We start from the raw sequence: 16,930 nt of genomic DNA on the forward strand, positions 1-16,930 counted from the left end.
TCTCTCTCGCTCTGGGAGGGTTTTGCCTCATCAGCGTGCGGCAGCGATGCCGAGCAGCAGGGAACCAGCGAGCGGGGCGGCAAAGCGAGGAGCGCGTCGCGGGGGCAGCGACGTTGCTGTCCCGAAAAAAGCGTGCGAAGAAAAAGGGCCCCGCTCTGTTGGAGCTGGGGAAGAAGCGCAGCCCCGGGGAAGCCGCTCCTGGGGCTCTCAACAGGGAATTCCCGCAGGGATTCTCGGGCTGGGCTGGGCCAGGCCAGGTGCCCGGGCCCAGCAAAAGCGCTCTGGCCTCTCCTGCTGCCCCTGTGCAGACAACAGAACACAGCAGGAAAGGCTCGGGGCTCTCAAGAAAGGCAGCCAGAGATCTCTCACCCATCATGGGCAGAACAGGCCCAGACTAGGGGAATTATATTTAATTAAATTTATTATCATACAAATCAGAGGAAGAGAATAAGATGTACACCAAATCCTAAAAATGCACCTTCCCCACACTGTTCTCTGCTTCCTTGGCTTCACTATGTCCCCAGTTCCCTCCATCCCTCCTCCCCACACAGTGGCACAGAGGGATGGGTCATGTCACTGCTTCTCCCTCAGGGAGAAAAACCCTGGTCCTGCTCCAGCCTGGGACTCCTCCCACAGGAGGACAGTCAGATCCTTCACAGACAGACAGACAGACAGACAGACAGACAGCAGACCCTTCTTCACAGCCAGGTGCCTGTTGCCGAAATAGGGATTCCACCTCAGCACGTGTCAGCTGTTCTAACTCTGCCAAAGACAGTCCAAAAGTGTCCCATTCTGGCCACTTGGAGATGATTTCCAAGAGCCCAGGGCGATTTGGATTTCCCACTGGAGCTTGTTGTGTCATGAGGGCAATGCAGTCACTGCAGGCAGCATTGGTGGCAGGATGGATTGCAGAGACTTTTCCTTTGCAGCCCCAGCCCAGCGTTGGCACTGGGCATGAAGAGGCACTGAGGTGACCCTGAGAGGAAGTGTAAGGCACAGGGTGCAGCGGAGGAAGGACAGCGCTGTGCTGGGCTCAGAGGTGAAGCTGGCACTGCCCAGTGTGGAGAAGGTCCTTTCTGCAGCCCCTGTTACGGGGGAGCTTGGGCCTTGCTGCAGAGATACGGCCGCTCATTGGAGCAGTTGTCACTCCTGAATCTATTCCGGTCAGCCAGGTACACGCACTGGGAATTGCCGAGGACAGGAACCCTGCAGGGAAGAGCAGAGGCAGCGCTGGCTGCCAGGGGCAGCCCTTGTGCCCCTGTGCCCCCAGGCCCTGCCCGGCTCCCCGGCACTCACCGGGAGCTGTAGCTGCTGCCGTCCCCCCAGTGCAGGCGCTCGCCCCGTCTGCGCAGCCCGAGCCAGTAATCGACGTTCCCGCGGAGGCGGAAGAGCAAATCCTGCCCAGGAGAGAGGAGTGGGAGCTGCCCCGGCCCCTCGGGGGGACACGGGCCCGGGGCTCCCCCCGCACGCCGGGGCTCCTTCCCTGCAAGGCCCCGGCCCAGGGCTGCAGCCCCGGCCCTACGAGCACCGAGCCCGGCCCAGGAGCACCCCCAGGCTGCCCTCAGCCACCCCACACCGCCCGCAGCCCCTCACTCACCATGGCCTCCTCATCCTTGGCAATGGCCAGGGAGGCCCCGAGCTCGGAGCACCGCTCCTGACCCTGCTCCCAGGTGCTGTGATCCCTGGAGAAGTAGTAGCAGACCCCATTGTAGCCAACCCAGCCATGGGGACAGCCCAGAATCGACAGCGGAGTCGCAGGTGTGACTGGAACCTGTGGTGCTGCAGGGGGAAGAGGAGAAGGTCTGAGGATTGCACTGTGCAGGGAGCAGGGAGCCCGCTCTGCCCCGAGGGGCTGGGCCCAGGCTGCTGCCCCTCCCTTACCTGCCAGCACAGCCACGGCCACCCCCAAAGCCAGCACCAGGAGCAGCAGAATCAGCACCGCCGTGCCCACGGGATGGCCCCTGATCCATTCACCTGCAGCAGGAAAGAGCTGCTGGCTGCCAGAAGCAGAGCCGGCCCTGCAATCTGCTCAGCCCATGGCCAGGGAGCAGAGCAGGGAGCCCTGAGCCAGTGTGGGCCTCACTCAGCTGGCAGCCAGAGAGCCAAGAGCCTGGCCACAGCCAGGGACACAGCTGTGGCCACAGGCAGGGACACAGCAGTGGGCACAGGCTGCAGCAGGAGAACTGCACAGCCTTGGGGGCAGCTGGGGCTCTTGCTTCCAGCCACTGATGGGGCCCAGCAGAGCACCAGGCCTCTTCCAGACATCGGGAAACAGCCACACACCTGCCAGCCCTGCCCTTGGGAGGGGACACTGTCCCCTCCCTGGAGGCCACAGGAGTGGCTCTGCACTCACCCAGGAATCTTCTGAGGTTCCTTTTGTGTTCATTCTTGGTTGCTGATGTGCTGTGGGGAGCCAGGGGCTCCCTCACACTCCCATCACTGGTGCAGAATCCATTCTCCACATCTCCACTCACTGAATGCTCACAAGTGGCATCCCCCTGCTTATGCCAGGTGGCTTCTTGGGCCCCAGGCAGGTGTGGAACCGTGGCTGCTGGTCCCTGCTGGCCATGCTGGGGCTCATTCGCAACTTCACGCATGGAGTACAGTTCATTCTCCTCCTGCTCACAGCCGGCATCTCTCTGCCTGGAACAAACAGCACCTTGTTCCGGGGACTTCAGGAGTGCTGCTGGCAGATCCTTTGGGAGCTCGGCCTCGGGAACAGCTTCGCAGCCGCGCTGATGGCACCCTGAAAGGGACACGGTGAGAGGTCACTGCTGGTGCCGGCCCTGGGGGCTCAGGAGGGCGGTGCCAGCTGTGGCTGCGCTGTCCCCGCTGCCCAGAGGTGCGGCAGCAGCTGCGGAGACAAGCGCAGCCTCCGGGAGCTCTCGGTGCCCGCAGCCCCGGCCCCTGTGGCTCTGCAGCCGCTGCAGCCCAGCTCCGAGCCGGGCCGGGCGCTGACAGCGCCTGCGAGCTGCCGGCTGCTGCTGGCCCGGGGCAGCTGCGGCTCGGAGCCCGCCCCTGCCGAGGGGCAAGAAGCAGCAGCCCCGGGCTGCTCACCATTGTTCCCCGCATTCCCTGCCCCGGCGCCTTGGAGCCCGGGCACACCGAGCGCCGGCACGGCCGCTGCGGCTCCCTGCCTGTGGGAAAAATGACCCGGGAGTTTTGGCTTTCACATTTATGTATGAGCCTGTGCATGTTGTTGGTGATTATAATGATTTAGGTATAGTATCAATTCTAACTCTTTCTGTCTGGATACCAGTGTAATATAATCTATACGTTTAAGTATGCACTGTATTACTCATAGACATAGTCGTGTAATGAATATCTATGTATCACTTATGAAAATAAGAGTGTGATGAATGTACTGTATTTTAGACCTTAGTAAACATCAGATGTGAAAAACGCTTTTGTGTAACTAAAAACAGTGTAAGGCCATCCACTCACCAACCTCTCCAAGAGATAAAATAACTGTGACAGAAACCAGAGCAATGGAGGACAATTAGAGACTACCACGTTAAAATTAAGGAGATAATACTAAAATCTTATCAGAGGATGTGAAACCGCAGGACGCAGACACAAGAATAAATAAAATACATTGACCTGACAGCCAGGAAGTCATGCAGATAAGAGTGTGAAGAAGTCAGACAAAGGAGTTCCCTAAAGACAAGAAAGCTCAAAAAATGTTCGGATAATGCTTTAAATACATGAATATGCATGCACCTCAGCGATGTAACAGTATAAACAGAACATTATCAGTGTACCCCGGTGGGTTCTTTCACTGCTGACCGGGAGCACCTAGCGCTGGAAATTTTATCCCTTTTTATTCTAGAACTATTACAACCATTATTATTATTGACCTTTCAAAACCACTAAGGAGTGAATTCCATTTTCCTCATCTGTGAAGAGGGGAACCCAGCACAAGGAATCACCAAACCCCCCGCCCACACACACACACCACCCCTCCCCCACCCCCCCCCCACCCTCCCCCGCACCGCAGCCCCGTCCGCCGGGGGCGAGGCACGATCGAGCGCGGGTCACACCTGGGCTGGAGCCGCCTCTGAGCTCCGCCACCGCTGCCTCTCCGGGCTCCGGCATGACAGGAACGCGCCGCTCGCCGCCGCTCCGACCCGCGCTTGACCAACGCGCCGCGGGCACTGCCGTCCGGAGCCGCCTCACGCAATGGCACTGATTGGAGCGGAAGCGGCCGCCGCGGCCGAGCTCTCCGCCCACCTGCCTAATCAGCGGCCGGGAGCGCAGCCATGGCGGAGGGGAAGCACCGCCCCCAAGGGCGGGGGCTCGGGGTGATGCCCGAGGCTATTTTGCTCCGCCCCGCCCCCCCCCCGGCCCCCGCCTCATCCCGAGCCCCGTGCGGGTCCCAGCTCGGCTTTTGCCTCGCTGCCGCCGGGGCTTTCCCCGCTCCCGGGGCTCGGCTTTGCCCGGCAGCTCCGGATGGCTCCGGCAGAACTCACTCCCCGCCCGTGGCTCCCCAACCCTGCGGCGGGGCGAACCCCCGGCATTTGCCGCAAGGGCTCTGACTGCCCCTGGTTACTGAAGCCTCATGCACCGTGTCCTAGAATGCCTAAACATGGGCTGAAATGCCTTTTTAAAGTTAACCTTGTGTTTTTCACTAACTCTGATTTCTCTGAGAATTGTTACTGGAGAGATTCAAAGCGGTAAATGAAGTGCTTCATTATTATTATTATCATGTCCAGCACAACACAATCGAATTTCTTTAACAGAAATGCTGATAACATTTACCATATGCTATTACACTAAATATAAACTCGAGAAGCTCCCGGTTTGTTGCACACTTTGCCAAATTCTACATTATTGTGTCTTTCGGTAAAATTACGCTTTAAAAAGTCTTAGTAAATGTATGGCTCCTTAAAATTTGGGGCTACCATGAGTTTTTCTCAATGTTAAATTACACAGGGTCACCATATTTGTCACACTTTCCTAATCCCTCCAGTAAATCCATCAGGCCGTTATATCAGCCATGCTTGGTTCACATTTTCAGTGCCTTTTGGTATTATTAGCAGCAGGATAAGGTACATTTTGTAGGACCTAGAACTTTTAAGGATATTGATTCTTAGTTCAGTTCTGTTTTATTTGAATGTGATTTTAGTCATGGTAAGATTAAGCAAAGTGAAATCTGAGTAATGTTAAACTATGTTTTATAACTGTATTGAGTTAATTTTGTTGACAGTCATTTATGTTGAGGTGGATTTCTGTCAGGTTTGAGTATTGCTGAGTTTGGACAAGGTCAAGTTTACGTCTCCACTTTAAGCCTTTTCATGTTCTATTCCAGTTTTATTAGGACCAGTTTTTATTCAGTATTAAAGATGTAACTTTAAGTTCCTTTAAGTGTACCTCTAATGCCACTGAGGTGACACTGAATTCCACTACAATTAATTTTAAGCCCTAAGGTAATTTCGTTTAAATATGTTTCTTTACATTGCAAGATGTAGTTCTTTTCCTCTAGAGATAAGAGAGATCCCACTGAAACAGCTGTGATGAAACACTGATAAGCACCTGCTTTTGGATAGGAGAAGCTACAGCTTGTTGGGCCCTTGATCCTCTCACAGACTGCACAGGTGTCAGTGCTGCACTGCCTGACAGGATCATTCACTGTGATCTCTTCTGTTCTATCTTCCACAGATAGCACAGGAGAGAGGGTGGTTGTTCTACATTATGGCTGTTATCCACTGGAAGCTGTTCAGTCTTCCATTGTTGTGGGTACAGCAATGCTGGAGGAATATTGTCTCCAATTCCTGAGACAGTCACTGCTGATGGATCGGTTCCATCACGTGAATTCACTCATTTTGATAACAGGCATTCTTCATAAGACACCATTACCTTATCCATAGCTGGCTTTTCATGAACTTTGAGCTATCTTTGTGTGACTATCCACAAGACATGGTGTCACTTTGGGATCTCTCTGGTTTGCTCTCCAGCTGCAGATGCATCTCTTTGAACAGGCTGTCTGCAGCCGTTCCCTGCGCTGCCTGCTCAGCCTTTAGTCCCTTGTCTTGTTCCAGCAGGGTTGCTGTGCCTTCAGCCAGGGCTGTCTCCTGATTTTCCTGTGTTTTCAGAGTTCCAGGATGAGATCTCTGGGCTCTGTCAAAAGCCTCATCTGAGCTGAGGTCCTGTGGCCTTTCCCGACCCTTTTGTGACCCATCCTCGTGGGCCAGGGCTGTGACCTGCTGAGGGCAAGGCTGCTCCTGCTCTGTGCCAATCACACACAGCCCCAGTTATTCTCACAGAAGGGCCTTTGCCTCAATTTAGCCTCCCAAAAAGAGGGGAAATGCAGCTTCCCACTTCAATTTCCCTCAACCAAGACCATTCTGGGGGCTTTTGGACATCTTTTTCACCTGTGAAGGTCCCTTCAAATGGAGGTGCCCCTCGATGGAACTCTTACAGTGGCACACCAAGAGGTTCCTCTCCAGGGAAGCCCTTTCAGACCAGGGGCAGCCGTGTTTGCTCAGTTTGAACCTGAAGATGATGGAAATGGGGCTCTTTCCCTCAACTCAAACAGCACCATAAAGGGTTCCTCCTTCCATTTAACATGAAAATCATGGAAAGCAATGACTGCCCACCAAGGGAGGAACCCAAAAAGATGAAAAAGGTGAGTTTTCCTTCAGTTGAGACCCTTCAAATCACAGGTGAATGGGGATCCCCCCAGTTCAAACACAATCACACAAAAGCTTTCCCCCCTCCATTTCAATCCCTTTTCTCCTTGTAATGCCCCATTCTGGGGGCTCTGGGGAGGGACTGGGGGCACTTCCCCCTCCTCACTGGTCCCCCCCGGGGCTGCTGCCCTTGCAGAGTGCTGAGGAGCTCCCTCCCTGTTCCCTGCCAGTATCCCTCTTCCTGGCAAGCCCCAGCAGGGATGGGGAGAGCACTGGGCAGGAACTGGGAGCACTGTTCCTGCCCAGGGCTCCTGATATCCCTCCCAGGGCTCCTTCCCGCTCACTCCCGCTGCTCCCACTCTCCCTCCCAGTTCCCTCTGGCATTCCCTGTGCTCCCAGTTCCCTCCCAGTGGTCCCAGGATCTCTCCCACTGCTCCCAGCAGCAAAGCCCTGGGGGCACAGCGAGCTCTGCTCTTGAAGAGGCCAGACTTGAGCTGTCAGGAGAGAAAACCCGGCTGGGAAAACTCCACAGTGTCACACAGGAACAAACCCTTAACGAGGATGGGTTTCCCTTGCTGGCACAAGGAGAGAAGCAGAAATCTGACAGGAATATTCTTCATCATTCTGCCCAGGCTCTGTCAAACCCTCCAGCTCCTGCACCTCGGGAAATAACAAGTGGCTTCTAAGCAGTGCCTTTGATCTCACTGAGCATGTTATTATGGATTAATCTCACACTGGAAAGCAGCCTTCACACCCTACTGCTCTTTGCAAAGAGTTTGGAGGCTGCTGCCCGGCGAGCTCCTGAGTCTTATCTTCCTTGTCAATCTTATCAGCCCCTTGTTTAATTATAAAAACATAAATAAAATGCAGGGAGCATTGGCCCAGGGTCTCAGGACTTGCATAGCTCCTCCAAAGTGAGGGAAAAGAGAGTTTGTCCCAAACCACAGAGTTTAAAAGTTCATGTTATCTGCATATATTTCTAAAGGGAAAAGAGGAACAGTAAAGTATCAATTACTGTGGCAGTGGTGCTCCAGCCTATTTCTGTTCTCTTCTTTCAATTGTAGCATCTCTAAGAATACTTTAATAGAAAAAAGGAAAACAAACAAAAAACCCAAACAAACAAACAAAAAACCAACCAACCAACCAAACAAAAAAAACAAAAAAAAACCCCCACAAACCAACACCTAAAAAACCAACCAAACAGAAAAACCCCATTGAATTAAAGCTGAAGGAGAAGCAATCTGGCTGCAGGCTTGTGGCACTGCCCTGCCTGAGTTCCTGTAAGGGAGCTCATCCCCTCTGCAGTTCCAAGCCAGATCCCAATGTCCTGAGCATCAGCTTTCAGCCTTTTGAACACTGAACTGTAAGAAAAGCTGCTGGGGAGGGCCATGCTCCAGGCACATCTGTGGCATTTCACCTCTCCAGCTCTCTCAGCTCGGCTCGGGTCTTTCCCTCTCCTTGCTGCGTTTGGCTCATGCATTTCTTGAGGGGCTGGCCCTGCATTGACCAGAGCATGAACTGACCATCAGACAAACAGCTTCTGGCACTGTGGCTCTGTCCTAAATGGACCATTTCCCAAAGGAGTTCCAGTGCCTTGGTTTCACTGACTCGAGATGGCTTTTCAAGGAACCTGCTTTGATGCACTCCATTTCTAAACCAGGAGCGCACAGCGCTCCTGCACTCCCTGCCAGGGTCATTCTTTGAGCCTTGGAGAAAGGCTTTAAAGCAGCACAGAGCTTGCTGAGCACCAACAACTTCATCCAAAATTCAAATCAACAGCATGGACAGAGCCTGACTTAAATCCTATTTAAAAACTGAATTAGAGAGCAGTTGCATTGCCAATTGACAAGAATAGAAAGGTTTCCTTAGCAGTTGCTGAGATGACAAAGTAAGGGAGAGGACGAAGCATGGAGGGGAAAACCTTCATTTGCACAGTGGAGTTTTAACCATCGTGCTCATATCTGAAGGAATTGCAGAAACCATTCTAATCTCAAGAAAGGAAAAGGTTCCTGGATATTTCTCATTTCAGCAGGAGCCTGAGGAAGCCCTCAGCAGCAGGAGATTGGGATAAGTGCAAGGCTGCTTTCTGGAGCAGAGGGAGCCGGGTGTGCTCCTCAAAGCCAGACCTTCACCCACAGCAGCCAGAAGGTAGAAAAACAAGGACCCAACAAAGCTTTAAGTGGGGAATGGGTTTTCAAGGGTTTTATATGGAAAGAACAAGGTCTGGGGAATAGGACCTGGAAGGTGAGAGAGAAAGGAAACAGGGAGGCAGCGGAGGCCTCTTCAGATTGGAAAAGAGAAAAGAAGGGAGGTGAATGGAGGAGGCAAGAAAAGGCTGGGACTAAATTCCAACACAGCCGGCACGGCCGCTGTGGCTCCCTGCCTGTGAACAAGGGATAAGCCGGCACCAGGAACTCGCCAGAACCCCCTGGCCCCTCACCGCGGGTCCCACCTGGGCTGGAGCCGCCTCCGAGCTCCGCCATCGCCTCGCCAGGCCCCGCCGCAGCTCCGGAACTAAACGAACAATCCTGCCCGCCCATTCCGCCGAAACTCAGAGCCCAGGGCGGGGTGGGAGGGGCTGCGGCCGATTCCAGCGCCAGCGCGTGGGGAGGCAGCGACGGGAGGGGCGGGAGCGGAAGCCGGAAGGGCCGTGTGCAGCGGCAGTGGAAAGGAAGGGCCGTGTGCAGCGGCAGTGGAAAGGAAGGGCTGCGTGCAGCGGCAGTCGGGGAGGCCAGCGCCCTCACACACCGCCCACATTCCAAAAATATTCTCCTCCATTTCCTTTTCCCTAGCGCGGGTTTTTGTGGACGGCAGCCCCCCCTTGCTCCCAGCGGAGCCTTTCTGCTTCAAGCAGATCAAATGAATCCCAATTGTCATCGATTTCCGCCACCTGCTATTTCTCCCCTCTTTTCGTAAATGGACTTCGCAGTTCTTTTCTTTCTTCCCACAGAGCTGGAAAGCAAAATGCTCGCCTGCCCCATGGCAATCCCAGCCGCCTGCCACCGCTCCAGCCTTGTCCCCCTTTCTCTCCCCTTTACGTGGCGCCACTTTCTCCCTCCTCCTCCTCTCCCTGCCAGCTCCAGCAAAGCCATTTCACCCACTGGCACCAGCTGCCTCCTCTCACTCGCTCCCATTTTGCCCATTCTGAACTCCTGGAGACGCCTGTCCGCGGAGCCGGAGCCGCGGTGGAGCCGGGTAATGGTGCAGGGAATGGTAGCAGGGATTCTTGGGCTGCGCTGGGCCAGGGTCGGTGCCCGGTGCCACCAAAACCGCTCTGTGTCTCTCCTCTTCCCCCCGCCAGCCCGGCAGCCTCATGGCGCCCCCTCACCCGGCCTGCGAGCTGCCGCCTGCTGCTGGCCCGGGGCAGCTGCGGCTCGGAGCCCGCCCCTGCCGAGGGGCAAGAAGCAGCAGCCCCGGGCTGCTCACCATTGTGCCCCGCATTCCCTGCCCCGGCGCCTTGGAGCCCGGGCACACCGAGCGCCGGCACGGCCGCTGCGGCTCCCTGCCTGTGGACACGGAGCGGGTCCCGGTACCGAGGGCAGCGCCGAGAAGCCTCGGCCCCGGAGCAGGCAGGATGCGGCGCTTTGTGCCCGCACTCGGCGCCTGCAGCGCTTTGGGCTCTGAGGCACGTTCAAGTTCGGCCTGTGCCAGCCCCAAACACCTCTCCTCCTAGCAGCGGCCCCGAGTCCGGTGCCGCACGGGCGGGAACTGTCCCGGGCACGGAGCAGCTGCCTCGGAGCTCCCTCGCCGCATCGCCACTGCCTCAGCTCTCTGGGCACTCGAGCTGGCGCCGAGGGCGGTGTGGAAGCGCTTTTGGTCCTTTTGACCAATCACCGGGCGCCACACTTGCTCGGGAGCAGCGGGCGGGAGGGGGAAGGGCAGGCGCGTCGTGGAAATCACCCAACAGTGGTTTGGCTTTCTCGTAACGAAGTGACTCCCGAGCCATATTGAAAGCCAGAAGCAGGGACATTTTCGGAAGCAGAAGCCGCGCGAGGGGAGCACTCAGGTCACTCCTGTCCTGCAAAAACCTTGCTAGGAAAAGGGCCCCATGTTGTTGGCGCTGGTCGAGAACAGCAGCCCCGAGGAAGCTGCTTCTGGGGCTCTCAATAGTGAATTACGGCAGGGATTCTCGGAGTGACCTGGGCTGGGCCAGGTGCTCGGTGCCACCAAAACCACTCTGTTCCTCTCCCCGCCGGCCCGGCCGCCTCATGGCGCCCCCTCACCCGGCCTGCGAGCTGCCGCCTGCTGCTGGCCCGGGGCAGCTGCGGCTCGGAGCCCGCCCCTGCCGAGGGGCAAGAAGCAGCAGCCCCGTGCTGCTCACCATTGTGCCCCGCATTCCCTGCCCCGGTGCCTCGGAGCCCGGGCACAGCGAGCGCCGGAACGGCCGCTGTTTGTACCTGCCTGGGAACGCGAGGGAAACCGGCACCAGAAAATCGCCAGAACCCCCCCGGCCCTCACCGCGGCCCCCGAGCTGGGGCAGCACCGACCGCGGGTCCCACCCGGGCTGGAGCTCACTCCGAGCTCCGCCGCCGCCTCACCGCTCCGGGTGCCGCCACCTCCGCTCTCCAGGCACTCGGGCCGGCGCCGCTGGCTGCCGAGGGCGCTGTTTGAGCGGCTTTTGGCCGATTTGACAAATCAGCGTCAGGAAAGCACTGAGGAGCGGTGACGAGAGCCTGGACGGGAGCGGGGGCGGGAGCGGGAGCGGCAGGGCAGGGCCGGGCCGGGCGCGTCATGCAAATCACCCGAGTGGTTTTGTTTTCTTGTACCAAAGTGACTCACGGCGCCATATTGGGAGTCAGAGGCATATTTATAAGCAGGAGTCACGCCAGCAGAGCAGTGAGGTCACTCCTGTCCTGCAAAAACCTTGCTAAGAAAAGGGGCCCCACTCTGTTGAAGCTGGTCGACAACTGCAGCCCCGGGAAGCCGCTTCTGGGGCTCTCAACAGTGACTCACGGCAGGGATTCTTGGAGTGAGCCTGGCCAGGTGTCCGGTGACACAAAAACCGCTCTGTGTCTCTCCTCTTCCCCCCCCCAGCCCGGCCGCCTCATGGCGCCCCCTCACCCGGCCTGCGAGCTGCCGCCTGCTGCTGGCCCGGGGCAGCTGCGGCTCGGAGCCCGCCCCTGCCGAGGGGCAAGAAGCAGCAGCCCCGGGCTGCTCACCATTGTGCCCCGCATTCCCTGCCCCGGCGCCCCACTCCTCACAATCGCGTTGTCAGGAGCCAGGAGCAGTCGGAAAAAAGAAAACATTCTGCTTGCCTAGTCGAGATCCAAGGCATTCCGGGCGTGCTGCCAGGGCCCACGAGTCACAACTGGTGAGTGAGCTTTCCCGGAGAGGGACTTTGCTAGATCTGCTGTTTATGAATAGGGATGGGCTGGTGGGAGATGTGCTGCTTGGAGGCCTCCTGGGGCACGGTGATGATGAAATTACAGTGTTCTCTATATTTGGTGATATCGGGAGGAACGTCAACAAGACTTTTCCACTGGACTTCAGGAGGGCAGACTGTCCCTGTGTGCCCAGAGAGGAGCTGACGAGGAAAATGTCCAGCCTGGAAGGGCAATGAGGTTTTGGAAGAACTTAGAAATAAAAGGAGGATGTATCAGCTTTGGAAGGAGGGTCAGGTTTCTCAGGAACTATTTCAGGGGGCTGCTAGGGCAATGTAGGAAAAAAATTACGGAGGCAAAAGCTCAGTTTGAACTTAATTTGGCAACGTTTGTAAAGGATTACAAATATATTAATAGTAAAAGGAAGGGAAGGACCAGATTTGTTCTGTTTTGGATGCAGGAGGGAACTTAGTAACTGCAGATGAGGAGAAGGCAGAGGTGCTCAATGCCTTCTTTGCCTCAGCCCTTAGTGGAAACACAGCTTGTCCTCAGGACAAGTGAACTCCTGGGCTGGTGGATGGTGTCAGGGAGCAGAATGGGCCCCCTGTGATCCAGGAGGAGGCAGTCAGAGAACTGCTGAGCTGCTTGGATGCTCATAAATCTGTGGGCCCAGAGGGGATCCACCCCAGGGGGATGAGGGAGCTGAGAGATGAGCTTGGGAAGCTGCTCTCCATCATTTACCAACAGATCTCTCACCCTTCATGGGCATAAGAAGGCTGGAGTAGGGACATTACTTTTACTTGAATTTATTATCAAACAAATCAGACCAAGGGAATGAGAAGTACACCAAATCCCAAAATTGCACCTTCCCCACAGTGCTTCCTCTTTCCTGGGCTTCACTTTATCCCCATTTCCCTCCCTCCTCCCCACACAGTGGCACAGAGCGATGGGGGTGTTTTGGTTTGAAGGACAGGTGTCTGCTGAGAAAGGCAGGAGCCTCCCTGGCACTGGAAAATGCAATCCCCCTCCCTCCGAATTATTATAATTCTGAAATGAAAGGGCTCTCAGGCAAACATATGAAAATAGAAATTAGGGCCGTTTCAAAGTAAAACAAAGCAAAACCAGAGTATAACAACGTACAAGCCCCAGCGCGGCGCTGCCCCGAGCAGGCCCAGCCCCAGCCCCGCCTCTCCCGGCCGCGCGCGCTTTCCCCTCGCTGCAGTTCCGGGCGCGGCCGGCAGGGGCGCTGGCGGCAGCGGCAGCCGGGTCTGAGCAGGGCAGGGAGAGGCGAGCTCAGGGTCCCGGGCACCCGAGCAGGGGGGACAGGGCCCTCCGGACCGAGGGGTGACAGTGAGGTGCCCCTGCAGGGGCTGCTCTCACAGGCTCACTCAAGAGCAGAAGATGCTGCTCTGGGCTGGGTTATGGCGCTGGCAGCAAATTCCCTTCCCCAAGCAGCAGCTCTGACTGTCCTCCTCCAATGCTGAGAGAGAGAAAAAGAGAGAGAGAGAGAGAGCACCAGCAGCTGACAGACTCTTCTCCACAGTCAGGTGCCAGATGCCCAAAGTGTGATTCCTCCTCAGTACATGTCAGCTGTTCTAACTCTGCCAAGGACAGTCCAGAAGTATCACCTTCAAGCCACTTTGTGATGATTTCCAAGAGCCCAGAGCCATTTGGATTTCCCATTGGAGCTTGTTGTGTCATGAGGGCAATGCACTCACTGCAGGCAGCATCGGTGGCAGGATGGATTGCAGAGACTTGTCCTTTGCAGCCCCAGCCCAGCGTTGGCACTGGGCATGAAGAGGCACTGAGGTGACCCTGAGAGGAAGTGCAAGGCACAGGGTGCAGCTGAGGAAGGACAGCGCTGTGCTGGGCTCAGAGGTGAAGCTGGCACTGCCCAGTGTGGAGAAGGTCCTTTCTGCAGCCCCTGTTACAGGGGAGCTGGGGCCTTGCTGCAGAGATACGGCCGCTCATTGGAGCAGTTGTCACTCCTCAGTCTCTTCTCAGCCAGGTACACACACTGGGAATCGCCGAGGACAGGAACCCTGCAGGGAGGAGCAGAGGCAGCGCTGGCTGCCAGGGGCAGCCCTTGTGCCCCTGTGCCCCCAGGCCCTGCCCGGCTCCCCGGCACTCACCGGGAGCTGTAGCTGCTGCCGTCCCCCCAGTGCAGGCGCTCGCCCCGTCTGCGCAGCCCGAGCCAGAAATTGACGTTCCCGCGGAGGCGGAAGAGCAAATCCTGCCCAGGAGAGAGGAGTGGGAGCTGCCCCGGCCCCTCGGGGGGACACGGGCCCGGGGCTCCCCCCGCACGCCGGGGCTCCTTCCCTGCAAGGCCCCGGCCCAGGGCTGCAGCCCCGGCCCTACGAGCACCGAGCCCGGCCCAGGAGCAGCCCCAGGCTGCCCTCAGCCACCCCACACCGCCCGCAGCCCCTCACTCACCATGGCCTCCTCATCCTTGGCAATGGCCAGGGAGGCCCCGAGCTCGGAGCACCGTTCCTGACCCTGCTCCCAGGTGCTGTAATCCTGTGAGAAATAGTAGCAGACCCCATTGTACCCAACCCAGCCATGGGGACAGCCCAGAAGTGACAGCGGAGTCGCAGGTGTGACTGGAACCTGTGGTGCTGCAGGGGGAAGAGGAGAAGGTCTGAGGATTGCCCTGTGCAGGGAGCAGGGAGCCCGCTCTGCCCCGAGGGGCTGGGCCCAGGCTGCTGCCCCTCCCTTACCTGCCAGCACAGCCACGGCCACCCCCAAAGCCAGCACCAGCACCAGGAGCAGCAGAATCAGCACCGCCGTGCCCACGGGATGGCCCCTGATCCATTCACCTGGAGCAGGAAAGAGCTGCTGGCTGCCAGAAGCAGAGCCGGGCCTGCAATCTGCTCAGCCCATGGCCAGGGAGCAGAGCAGGGAGCCCTGAGCCAGTGTGGGCCTCACTCAGCTGGCAGCCAGAGAGCCAAGAGCCTGGCCACAGCCAGGGACACAGCAGTGGCCACAGGCAGGGACACAGCAGTGGGCACAGGCTGCAGCAGGAGAACTGCACAGCCTTGGGGGCAGCTGGGGCTCTTGCTTCCAGCCACTGATGGGGCCCAGCAGAGCACCAGGCCTCTTCCAGACATCGGGAAACAGCCACACACCTGCCAGCCCTGCCCTTGGGAGGGGACACTGTCCCCACCCTAGAGACCACAGGGGTGGCCCTGCACTCACCCAGGAATTTTCTGAGGTTTCTTTTGTGTTCATTCTTGGTTGCTGATGTGCCCTGGGGAGCCAGGGGCTCCCTCACACTCCCATCACTGCTGCAGAATCCATTCTCCACATCTGCACTCACTGCACGCTCACAAGTGGCATCCCCCTGCTGATGCCAAGAGGCTTCTTTTGCCCTAGGCCAAGTGTATATCCGTGACTGATGGTCCCTGCTGGTGATGCTGGGGCTCATTCGCAACTCCACGAATCAAGCAGAGTTCATTTCCCTCCTGCTCACAGGTAGCATCTCTCTGCCCAGAACAAACAGAACCTTGCTCCTTACACATCAGGAGTGCTGCTGGCAGATCCTTTGGGAGCTCGGCCTCGGGAGCAGCTTCACAGCCGCGCTGATGGCACCCTGAAAGGGACACGGGGAGAGGTCACTGCTGGTGCCGGCCCTGGGGGCTCAGGAGGGCGGTGCCAGCTGTGGCTGCGCTGTCCCCGCTGCCCAGAGGTGCGGCAGCAGCTGCGGAGACAAGCGCAGCCTCCGCGACCTGGGGCAGCACCGACCGCGGGTCGCGCCTGGCCTGGAGCCGCCTCCGAGCTCCGCCGCCGCCGCCTCGCCGGGCTCCGGGTGCCGCCCCCGCTGGGGAATGACCCGAACGCTCCGCCCGCCGCCCCTCCCATCCCGGCCGGACTCCGCGGGCGCTCGGGCTGGTGCCGCTCTGCGCTCACGCTCCAGGGCACTCGGGCTGGTGCCTCAGCACAGAGCCCATGGGGCAGCGGCTTTTGGCCCTTTTGACCGTTCTGCGTGCGGGAAAGCAGTGAGGCGGGGTGAAGAGTGGGGAACAGGGGAGCAGCGAGCGGGATTCGAAAGGCAGGGCGCTTCATGGAAATCACTGGAGCCCTTTTGCTTTCTTGTACCAAAGTGACTCCCGGTGCCACTTCGGGAGCCAGAGGCAGGGGCATATTCAGAAGCAGAAGCCACGCCAGCAGAGCAGTCAGGTCACTCTGTCCTGCAAAAACCTTGCTAGGGAAAAGCGCCTCACTCTGTTGAAGCTGGTCGAGAACCGCAGCCCCGGGGAAGCCGCTTCTGGGGCTCTCAAGAGTGAATTACAGCAGGGATTCTTGGAGTGAGCCTGGCCAGGTGCCCGGTGCCACCAAAACGGGCGAGTTCCTTGTTCCGGATTCCCCCATGTGCCCCCCCGGCCCTCACCGCGGCCCCTCCGCCCGCAGCGAGCCCCGAGCTGGGGCAGCACCGACCGCGGGTCCCACCTGGGCTGAAGCCGCCTCCGAGCTCCGGTGCCGCCGCCTCGCCGGACTCCGGGTGCTGCCGCCGCTGCGGAACGGGACAAACGCAGTGACCCGCCCGCCGCTCCGGTCCCGGCACACCCACCGGTGCGGCTCCGCGGGCGCTGGTGCCACCGCTCCCCGTCAGAGGCAGGCTCGGTGCCGGCGGGGTTTCTGCTCAGTTGCTGACGGCAGCGATCCCGAGCGCCACCAGCAGGGAAAGCAGCGAGCGAGCGGGGCGGCAAAGCGTGCGGCGCGCCTCGGGGGCACCGAGGCTCCGGTGCCCACAAAAGCCGTGCTAGGACAAAAGTCCCCAGGCCACTGAGGCCGGAGAAGAAGCGCAGCCCCGGGAAAGCCGCTCCTGGGGCTCTCAACAGGGAACTCCCGCAGGGATTCTCGGGCTGGTTCGGGCCAGGGCAGGTGCCCGGTGCCAGCAAAAGCGCTCTGTGCCTCTGCTCCTGCCCCTGGGCTGGCAACAGAACACAGCAGGAAATGCTCCCCCGTGCAGCATTGATGGGA

General features: G+C 58.3%; 2 protein-coding genes across 3 annotated transcripts; both read right to left on the bottom strand.

Annotated features, from left to right (window-relative positions):
* Positions 1-403: 403 nt before the first annotated feature.
* Positions 404-11,248, bottom strand: LOC118688000 (C-type lectin domain family 2 member D-like). Its single transcript, XM_054515629.1, has 6 exons — positions 11,129-11,248; positions 2,354-2,746; positions 1,882-1,974; positions 1,598-1,779; positions 1,297-1,397; positions 404-1,206 (listed from the first exon to the last, which is right to left on the bottom strand). Exons 2-6 carry the CDS (start codon positions 2,595-2,597, stop codon positions 1,089-1,091), a joined length of 738 nt encoding a protein of 245 aa, XP_054371604.1. The 5' UTR covers positions 2,598-2,746; positions 11,129-11,248; the 3' UTR covers positions 404-1,088.
* Positions 11,249-12,740: 1,492 nt separating this feature from the next.
* On the bottom strand, positions 12,741-16,676 carry LOC118688003 (C-type lectin domain family 2 member D-like). 2 transcript variants are annotated; one of them, XM_054515683.1, is made up of 6 exons: positions 16,397-16,676; positions 15,146-15,539; positions 14,668-14,766; positions 14,384-14,565; positions 14,083-14,183; positions 12,741-13,992 (listed from the first exon to the last, which is right to left on the bottom strand). In XM_054515683.1, exons 2-6 carry the CDS (start codon positions 15,372-15,374, stop codon positions 13,878-13,880), a joined length of 726 nt encoding a protein of 241 aa, XP_054371658.1. In that variant the 5' UTR covers positions 15,375-15,539; positions 16,397-16,676; the 3' UTR covers positions 12,741-13,877. The 2 variants fall into 2 exon arrangements, with proteins under 2 accessions (XP_054371658.1, XP_036241117.1); XM_036385224.2 differs by lacking the exon at positions 16,397-16,676 and having other exon boundaries at positions 15,146-15,732.
* Between the last annotated feature and the right edge of the window lie 254 nt (positions 16,677-16,930).

The sequence above is a fragment of the Molothrus ater genome, chromosome 8 (genome assembly GCF_012460135.2).
Source record: "Molothrus ater isolate BHLD 08-10-18 breed brown headed cowbird chromosome 8, BPBGC_Mater_1.1, whole genome shotgun sequence".
Classification (NCBI taxonomy): Eukaryota; Metazoa; Chordata; class Aves; order Passeriformes; family Icteridae; genus Molothrus; species Molothrus ater.